At 43.5% G+C, this 10,723-nt stretch overlaps 1 protein-coding gene across 4 annotated transcripts in view; it reads right to left on the minus strand.

The window, feature by feature from the left end:
• The window catches only part of synrg (synergin, gamma), a gene marked incomplete at its 5' end in the record, with an annotated part of 45,928 nt that extends 37,496 nt beyond the window's left edge, over positions 1-8,432 (minus strand). For all 4 annotated transcript variants that reach the window (XM_083637545.1, XM_083637544.1, XM_083637543.1 and 1 more), the window contains 4 exons: positions 81-208; positions 899-1,044; positions 2,938-2,978; positions 8,398-8,432. In XM_083637545.1, the coding sequence (XP_083493671.1) occupies positions 81-208; positions 899-1,044; positions 2,938-2,978; positions 8,398-8,432 (350 nt within the window). The remainder of the gene's footprint in view (positions 1-80; positions 209-898; positions 1,045-2,937; positions 2,979-8,397) is intronic.
• Between the last annotated feature and the right edge of the window lie 2,291 nt (positions 8,433-10,723).

Here is a 10,723-nt window from a genome sequence, read left to right on the forward strand (position 1 = left end):
ACAGATGGGAGTATGAATGAAAATACATATTCCACCTGACAGACATACAGAAGCATGATATGAGGGTAAAGAGGTCTTACTGGTGCTCCTCAGCCATTTGTTTCTGCATGTCTGCAGTATACTGGGGCCCTGGAGCCCTCATGCCCATAAACTGTGGCTGGCCCATGAACTGCATCCCAGGGGTCTGCATCCCAATCGCCATCCCGCCCTGATTGAAACAACACACACACACAAACAACAGCTCAGAAAACCAATTAGCATTCTTATGGTGCAATCAATGCAATTCAAAGCGACGTTAACGGACAAAAGTTGTATTCAATGTTACCAGTCTGCGACAAATTTCCATTTCTTCATTGATCTTTAAGGCAATATGTAACACTATGGAAGCTAAGAGGGTGGGACGAGCCCTAAAACCCAGCACTGTCTAATAAACTCTTGCACAACTGCGCATGTCAGCGAAGCGCAAGCCAGTTGAGCAGGCAAGGCCTTACAGCTGCCGAGCTACGTCTGCGAGCCCGCACAGCGGGCGAGACCTCAAGGGCAAACCAACGAGGCACAGGAGAAATGAGCGATGAGGAGGACGGCAACGACGACGAGGCCGCACGGTAGCAATGAGCACTGCCAGTAGAGGTCGACCGATATGGGTTTTTCAATGGCCGATGCCGATATTTAGAGAGCATGATGGCCGATGGCCGATATATAATGCAGATTATTTGATTTTTGTATTGTATGAAATTTTTAGTATTGATACCGCTCAATACTATCGAAACCTGTTGCAAATGAGTAGTGTATCTGTTTCAAATGTTTGTATTGATACTTATCAATAATATCGATACTTTTGACAGCCTTACACCTAAGCAATACATGATCAACATTAAAGACACAGACACAATCTCACCTGCATAGGCATGGCACCAGGAGGCATCTGGCCCCCAAAGTTCATCCCCATCATGCCCTGCATGTTCGGCTGCATGACCTGGACCATTGGGAAGCCCTGCTGTTGTTGCTGCTGCTGCTGCTGTTGTTGCTGCATGGGTACCATGCCTGCAGACACACACACACACACACACACACACACAGATCATACATTAGCATATATCAGGCAAACATTTGCATATAAAAACTGGCACCAAAAACCATTGGGATAATATTAAATTACTTGAAGCATGACAGTAAGCCCCAAAAGAACATTCAGAGAAGAAAAAAGTTAATACAAGTCTGGAGTAACTTAGGATGAAAGCCCTCAGACTAGATTCAGGATTGCAAATCAATTTCCTGGACAGTTGGAAAAAGCCATGGGCTCAGCAACATCTAAATCTTTTCTCTCTCTTTTTTGGTGACTACTGTGACAGCTCGGAGCAACACAGGAAGAGTGAAGCAAAGAGAAAATGGGAAAGTTTGTGTTTGTTTTTTAAGATGCTGTATAGCAGCCAGCCAGAGCTGAGCAGCCAGTCCTGCCTCCATATGATTCACCGTGTTGTTAGGGCTCAACCAGGCTGAATAAACGGCTTGTTTAGGAGGCCGCGTGCAGTGTGATTTGTCTCCCGAAAATTACATTGCCAACGGGAGCATGTAATGACCCCCTGAGAGACGCTTGTCACAATAGTGCGTGTATGGTTTATGTGTTACTACAGAGTCAACAAACCCAAATATGAAGAGCATATATGTATTAGGGGTGGGAGAAAAAATCGATTCACCTAAGTATCGCGATTTTTAATGTCACGATTTTTTGAATCGATCTTTTATTCCAGAATCGATAATCGCAAAAGCAAAAAAAAAAAAAAAAAAAAAAAAAAATTTTTTTTTTTTTTTTTTTTTTTTGTGCCCGCAGTCAGGCCACTCACTGAACAGCAGGCCAGGCGCCACCTACTGGTTTACTAGTGGTTTTATTACTTTATTAGTTAAGTAATAATTACACTTCAGGGTTAAAGTGGGTGCATCTTTGGGCTTCAAACGTCGGCCCATATCGGCCTGGCCTGCTTGGTATCTAATGCCCGGCCTGAATTATGATCCCAGTCCGCCCCTGTTTTTAACTATATCGCCCAGCCCTACTCATGATATATAATATACAGTCTCTAGTGTATGATTCAACTTTTCCCATGTTCTAATCTAGTGTAAAAAGCAAACAAACTGAAAAAAGAAAAGAAAAAAAGAAACAAAAATCGCAATAAATCGTAATATCGAATCGCAATAATCGTAGAATCGCAATACTTAAGAATCGCAATATATATCGAATCGGCACCCAAGTATCGTGATAGTATCGAATCGGGAGATAAGTGAATCGGCACAGCCCTAATATGTATATATGGCTAAATGATCGTACATCTGAGCCAAGCAATGTACAGGCATGGACAACATTGGCATATACGCTCAAATGCTTAAAGACACATAATAAGCGATGCTGATCTTATGCTGCAAAAAAACATGTTGCGGCTGTTTAGTGCTTTGGCATTGGCCAGCCCCTTTACAGTCTAGGCCACTCTACTACCATGCACTTGTAATCTAGTCAATTAGTGAATGCAGTAAAGGCTGAGGTTTGGGCCACCAGACAATTGAAATTGAAGATAGATAGATAGATACCGGTATATCTTTATTTTTGTGTCACTCCTCAACAAACAAATATGGTATAAAAAACAGCAAAAAGTGCATTAAAAAGTTGAGGACCACTCGCATGGAGTTGTGAGACACAATACAATGAATGAGGAATGAGGGAAAGCAGTAGCTTGCAGATCAAATCAAACTGTCTATGGAAGCCCTGGAAGGAAAGAGAAGAGAGGGGGGAACAGGTGGGGGGGGGGGGGGGGGCACTAGCTGCTAAATCAAGCCGTACATCCAGTCTAAAGTTCAATTTGTATCAATTCAGAATGATACAGGCAGATATGAAAAGGCTAGCCTGGAGGAATCTAGAAAAGGCATCTTGACTGAAGGATGACTCACCTTGTGGTGGTCCCATGCCGCCTCCAATAGGATACATAAAACTGGTGGAGAAAAGGAAAAAGAGGTTATTATGAGCTTCAAACTAGTCTCATGTATGCAACACATTTCTGTCCCATGCAGGCTGTGAGTAGATTTTGAACTCATGATGTGAGCTACAGAAACAGCATGTCCTCCTATGCTGTGATTATGAAATGAACCATCATTCAACATCTAGCCTTAGCCTAGGCCTAGAACAGTCACACTGCAATGGCACAAATCTGAATGACATCTGAAACTTGGAAGTTCTCATGGTATTTCTGTGGGTTTTGGACTTTGTTTTATTATTTATTATTTATTATTGCCATTTATACATTGATGCCTGGGGTGTGTGACTGTGCTATATAGATAATAAGAAATACATCTTGTTTGCTTGTTATTCTTATTCGATATCGTGCTATTACATTATTGGAATTGTGCACACACACACTGCCTGGAGGATGCCTTTTTTTCTGTACCCTTTTTTGCCATGTGTTTTTGGTCTTCTGCTGTTTTGAGTTAGACTAGACATCTGAATGCAGGGTGTGTAACTTCTTGTTCCAGCTCAGTGCATTTCAGAGACCGCATGAATAAACACTGCATCGACCGCGAGCACTAAATCTGACAGGTAAGAAGAAACATTGATCCAATATAACTTTGCTGTTGCTCAGATGGCATTTATAGTTCAGCAAACAAGCTGTTTCAAAAGCAGCATTTCCACAATGTGCCTCTCCGTGAGCATTTGCTCTGCAAATTAAAAGCGGTTTGATAGCCTCATTTACCGTAAATTCCGGACTATAAACCGCGGCTTTTTTCCCGTTTTTTGGCCTTTTTTGCCCGCTGCGGCTTATATAACGGTGCGGCTTATCTATGGATTTTTCCAGCCAACGGCCACTCGGGAACCTCCAAAATCTATGGATGTTGGTATGAGGCAGAACGAGAGCAAGACAGACATTATGAGAGCGAGACCCTGATTGGATGATGTTGCAAAAAATGTGCCTCGCGACCTGATTGGAGCACTGTGCCACTACTCTCTCTCAGCCACTACGGTAAAACACCCTCCCTCCTCCCTCGCTCCGGGGGGAAAAAGGCAGCGATTGAGCCTGAAAGACAGTCTGAATGAAATTGAATGTAACATTCCCAATTCTATGTATTACATTCTAAAAAACTAACAGCAACATTTTGGAAGGCTAAGCCACACAACTAGCTTGTTGTAATCTAACATCATGCTTCAAAAGATGGAGAACTGGCTGTGTTACGACGATGGCGGCGATTGAGCCTGAAAGCCATGTCTGAGACAGTAGCGAGACAGGAACAACAACAACAGCAGCAGCAGCAAAGGATCATGCACAAACCCGAGACGAAAGGGACTGTCCGTCAGGGCGCGGACGACTGTGTCAGCAACTCCCTCCCGACTACCAGGAGAAAATTACAAACTTCGGCGAATTCACACAAAGAAAGATCAAGGAATATTCCATCGGACCGGAGCAGATCATAAATATGGATGAAGTGCCTTTGACGTTCGACCTGCCTCTCACTAGGACTGTTAACAAGAAAGGTGAATCGTCCATCACGTTGAGAACCACAGGTCACGAGAGAACGAATTTCACTTGTGTTCTTGGCTGCACAGCATGCTCCCGCCGATGGTGATTTTTAAGCATCTCACAATGTGTGATTTTGTCTGGGGATTAGTGACCTGACTTTTGTTTTGTTGAAATGTTAATAAATGGGAGCTTCCCCAAACAGCCATCTCTTTCCCGACAATCCCCTCTGTGCACGAAGCCTTACATATGGTAATTAAACATCAAAACACCCGCGGCTTATAGACCGGTGCGGCTTATATATGTAAAAAACAGTCAACTCTGCAGGTGCGGCTTATAGACCGGTGCGCCTTATAGTCCGGAATTTACGGTATATATTATCGGGAAGTACCAAGCGCATTAGGTGATTTTTTTTTTCCTATTCTAATCAATTGAGATTTGAACATGTTAGCTGAACAGCAGCAGAAACGGCACCAGGCAGCTACTAAGCAGGCAGGTGAGGGAACATCAAATATAGTTGTTTCCACAGGCAGAGGCAACTCTCAAAGATTCTCAGGTCTAGGCTGAGTAACAAGCATTCAGGAGATAGGAAGACTCCATTACTTGGCCAAGACCTAATTGGTTTGGCTATAGTCTAATAATTTATAACAAATTAGTCCTCCAGAGGCCAGACTGAAATTGATGCTGCAGAGGTCAACAGAAGAGAGGTCTAGGCCCGGAGAAAGATCAGTCGCTGCAGGCCAGAAATCTGACTCCTGAATTGAGTATCACAAATAGGTGAGTGAATATTTTAAGTTTGGCAGCTTCGATATTGACTTTAGTAGCTGTAAATGTAAAACATCAAGGCATAAATCACTAGCCTTGCACATTCTCTCTCTCCCACTTGCTGGCAGCTGTTCGAGGGAAAGAGGCAACAAACTCTACTATAGGCTAGCCAAACAGACAAAAGGAGGTTTGGCTACACTCTATCGAACAAAGTGATCGGACAGTGACATTCAACCTAAGCAAGAAGGTTCATCTACACAAAATGCTAACATAACATGATGGGTTTTGATCTTCAGCGATGACGTTTGACTTGGAGCGATTCAGATTGAGATTCTCACATCTGCTCACCCTAAGATTTGCAGCTTAAAAAGCTTTTATAGGAACACTATAGCACTGCTGCCCACTGTACTGCAGCAAATAACAAGCCCTGGCTTAGCAGATTAACACACACAGAGAGATCAGCAGAGATAGCAGCTGCAGAAGCCAGCCAGGCCATTTCCTTGTCTCTGTACCCATCCAACAGCCATCATCAAACCATTCTGAAAGACTGGGATTCAGGCAGCGATGGCAGGTGCTTCGGTCAGAAACTAACCATAAACTAAAATCATTTTAGTCGTTCTGAAACTGTTCCTTTAATTGAAGTAGATAGGTAAAGAATCCATTTAATAGGAAATATAGGCCGCCCTTTTAAAATGCTCATATTCTAACTACACCACACAACGTCTGATTTGGTTCCTGTGTTGATCAATCAAAGTGGCCATTGGCCAATAGCAATCCAGAGAGAGCCAGTGAAGCACCAACAGAGAATGATGAGAGCTCATTCATTCATTTGGGAATTACAAAGGTTTCTGCCCTGCTACCAAATAGCAACATGGCAAAGACTAACTAGTCATGTGACCAAACATAACCCCAGCTCAGACTGCCATAGGTTCCATTACATGTATGTCGTACATTTAGGCCAACTGCACAATAAATTGATGTAAATATTTAGAAACATTACGTTTCCTGCTCAGAAATGGTACCAGTTGTGCAACACACACTGCAATATTGAGACACTGTTGACAAGGAGGATGTTTTTCAGAAGCTCATTTGACATGAAGTTCAGATATTGTCGCCTGGTCTGAAGAGTGAGCTGCCTGGAGCCACCAGTTGGCCAAACAGGACTGATATACCATACATCTCTGTCACAGACTCCAGCGGGAAAATACAGCCAGCCACTGCAACTGTGATTTAACAGCTTTAGTTTTCAATGTTACTTTACCAGGATTTATTAGGTCAATTTAGCACAAAACCTATCTTAAGTGTCCAAACAGCTGCAAGGTTTACTACAGCTGTAGTCTACAAGCTAGGTGTGGAGGGCTTTTGTACACTGCACTATTGCTCCACCTCCTGGCGTTCCACTCTGGCCTGCAGTGCAGACACCGTTTAGTTTATACCATTACCTGAACCTTTTTCTCATGGGATTGTTCATTCTGTACCATATCAAAGATGCAATATTTAGGAAAGCATGATGAAAACAGATGTGTTGGAGAGAACAGATCGACCAGGCTAAAATGTGGTATTTGTATCAGGCAAGAGGCTACCAATCTCATGCAAAACTATGTGTTCACTCTTCACACATCAAAAAGTCAAACAAAGCAAAGCATATTCATCAAGCATGCGTGCTTAAAAAAAAATTTGGGTGGCAGCAGGTGCTCTGCCACAAATGTTTTCATTATGCATTTTTAAACATTAAGGAAGGATATTATATATCTAATTATGCTATAACATATTTTAATCACATTTGTCCAAGATCCTGTAAAGGCAATGGATTTGATCGGCCTTCGGTATCAGTTTTCAAGTAAGTTTGTTTTTTAAGGCAGATAAACTTTATAGGCAATAAGCATTCGGTCCACATAACACAGGTCAACACACCTGACTTGAGCCAGACACATTAAAGCACAACTTAGTCAACAACTGCCGATCAGACATCTACAGTATGCTCAGCAGCCAAATATATGTATATATATATATCATTTGAATCTATTTACATCACACTCTTTGTCTTCCAGGCAGTTTTGCCAAAGTCACACACTCAGGTAATACTAAATCTACAGTCTTCGCTTCTTTAGTTTCAGCTGTAGTAGTATCAGTATCACCTGGCCAGTCGAGCCAGAACATATTTATTATTCAAACTCTCAGGCCAAGCTAAAGCTCAGCTTGTGAAAGAATCATGAGCCTGGCCTTTTCATCTACTCTGGGGCCTGCACTTCATGACTGTTTCAATAACAGCAACATGAGTTTTGGGATTTACTGAAGTTGCTGGCCTGGGATGTAGTCGAGTATGTCTGGTAGGGATGGCGTGTGAGTAAACTGTTTCACTAAAAGCAGTCGAGAAAGAGTGGTGCTGCAGAGTGCAGCCTGAAACACCTTACAGGTTACCTTGCATTGGGCAATGAAATCATCAGCTGGAGTATGAGAGACAATTTTAGATGAGAGCAGATTCAAGTGCCATCATCACCACCTTCTGAAATCCTGACAGCACTAACACGCTACTAAATACCATCCGAAACAAATCCTCTTAGTAAGGATTGATAAGGCCATTGTGAAAACAGCCTGACACCACCAGGCGTCCAAAGGCCTGTATTGGTGCTTGCTACAGTTGCTAACGTTAGTTGTTGACTATATGGGAAGAGCCTGAGGGAAAGGCTGAATCCAACCGAGTGACAGTCGTGAAATGGGTTAGCTGAATGCTTACTATATGAAGTGCATTTCTATTCTGCAAATACCATGTCATACACTGGCTACCGTTAGCTGCAATGACAATCACTGTATACTGGTCATCGTATAATTTATCAACATCTGGATCGTTACAGCGTGGGTAAGTGGACACAACATGGACAGGTAAGCTTGCTGGGGGAGTCAGCTATGCCCCCCCCGACACACACACTAGCAGCAGAAGCAGCTAGCTAGCTTCACAAGCAGCTCTGACACCTGACTACCAGCCATCTCATCACCCTGCCTCGACAACAAAGCAGCCCTTCCTACTGTCTTTGACATCGTTCTGGGCACTCACCGTGTCGCTAAGTGGGTGTCATAAACAGCTATTTAATGAATAAGCACAATTTTCGACACATTTCACGTTAAAAGACTAAAATACCTGCTGCCTCCCCCAGATCCTGGCCGTAGCGCCATCTTGATAAACAGCAGTCACTAGTAGAAAGATGTCGTCAGCGGTGACGCCCGTGACGCCAGTTATTACCCTACTCTTCCGGTTTACTGCAATGCGCGTCCGCGGCCAGCAGATGTCAGTGTTGTTGTAGCTACGAGCCATGGGCTCACTCATCAATCTGGACTCACTCATTGATCCACACAAGGAGACTCTTCCCAAGGACAAAACTATGCATTGTTTATGTCTGCACTGCAGTCTGATAATAATACGCATACGTCCTCTGGAAAGTACATAGTTACTAGTATTTCAGAGACTTGTTAGGAGGCAGTTTCTACCAGGAGCATGCATAGGAACTGATTATCTGCATGTCAGTAGTAGAGGGTGTCAGTAAACTACATGGTTTTGTAGCCGCTTTTCCACAGCAGCATCTTGGAAACAGGCGCGGACTGCATAATCGGGCACGTCGGGCAAATGCCCGGTGGCCTGGCCTGGCCTGGCCTGCAAAAAAAAAAAAAAAAAAATGCCTGCAGTCAGGCCACTCACTGAACAGCAAGCCAGGCGCCGCCTACTGGTTTACTAGTGGTTTTATTACTTTATTCAGGGTTAAAGTGAGTGCATCTCATTGTAAAATGGGACTCGGCCCAAATTGGGCTTCAAACGGCCCAAATTGGGCTTCAGACGGCCCAAATTTTTCGCCGCCGCCCTTCGGACGCCAGCACGCACGTCGGCCCGTATCGGCCTGGCCTGCTTGGTATCTAATGCCCGGCCTGAATAAAAGGGATAAAAGTCTAATGGAAAGAAGTAAACAATGATGCAAGGCTGTGCAACATAAGTGTCAGTAATCTATATTATACAACGAGTATGTGGGCTCCGTTTGTTTCAAGTTCTGTGTTCGGCCACAGCTATGTCGTTTTACGTGCGATTGGACTGACCTTCAGGGTGTGTAAAGGGCACCCGTGTGGGTGACCTGACGGAGCTGGATTTTTTAATTAGGCTAATTAGCTAATGATGTGATGTCATCAGTGATTATGTCATCAGTGATGATGTCAAAAGTGATGTCATAAGGGTGCGGACACACACAAACACACACACACACACACACACACACACACACACAAGGAGACATTGTGACAAGACTGATCAGTGATGTCACACACACACACACACACACACAAGGAGACATCGTGACAAGAGTGATCAGTGATGTCATAGGGGGCACACACACACACACACACACACACACACACACACACACATACTGATGATGTCATCAGTGATATCATAATGGGGCACACACACACAAGGAGGCATTGTGACATCACTGATGCAATAACATTTAGTAAGCAACACACACACACATACACACACACACACACACACACACACACGCCCGCGCACACCAATAGGGCAGGCAAGGCCATGCAGCAGCCAAGCTGCGGGCGAGGCCGCACAGCGGCTGAGCCTAGGCCTAGTACATACAGTATGAAAGCACACAAAAAACAATAGTGACAAACCTATGTGTCAGCTTCAATTAGGAGGCCCTGTACATAGACCTATAACGTTAGGTAACACATAGGACATCTCTTTATAGGGCACAGCGAATATATAACTTTTAATTTTCTGTGCCATATATCTTTAGATTTTGCAATTATAGGGAATGTAGTAACAAATGTTTAATATAAATTGACTGTCCATGGCAAACATAAAAACACGGCACTGAAAGATCTATTTATCTATGAGCTTTTCAGGTCATAATAACAACAATGCAAAGTAGCCTATTCAGCATCTTCCCCTGTCAAACAGGCAGCATCTTTATGCACCTGGCCCACTGTCTGTGCCGTGCTGCACATGCTGTCTGTTTTATCCCCCTTTCTTGCTCAGTTTATTTGAGCTTTGTCATCAGATGTGTCTCTTTGAATTGCAATCATTAATATGTTACATACATTTATATTTTAATTGCTTGTTGTATTGCATGGCACCTGCATTAATCCCCTAGTAATGTGTCCAACATTTTTACTGGTTGCTTGCAGTATTGATGCCATTGTGTTGCCTGACTGGCATAAATGGATTCAGCTGGCAATTTCATTGTTACACCAATGACAAGGTGGGGTTACACTGATCAGCCCTTCTCCCATTGTCTGACTGGGTGTTGTGAAAGATTTACAGCTTAATGAGAGTAGATGACAAGCCTCACTGCTATCCATCACCTGCTTTGCCCTCAGCCCTTTCTATACTGGAGGTCTGCTCAACATAATGGTCCAGAGTCCATATCCATGACAGAGGCAGCAATGCAGACTGACAAACTGCCACCAAC

Source organism: Poromitra crassiceps (genome assembly GCF_964638095.1).
Source record: "Poromitra crassiceps genome assembly, chromosome: 5".
Lineage (NCBI taxonomy): Eukaryota > Metazoa > Chordata > Actinopteri > Beryciformes > Melamphaidae > Poromitra > Poromitra crassiceps.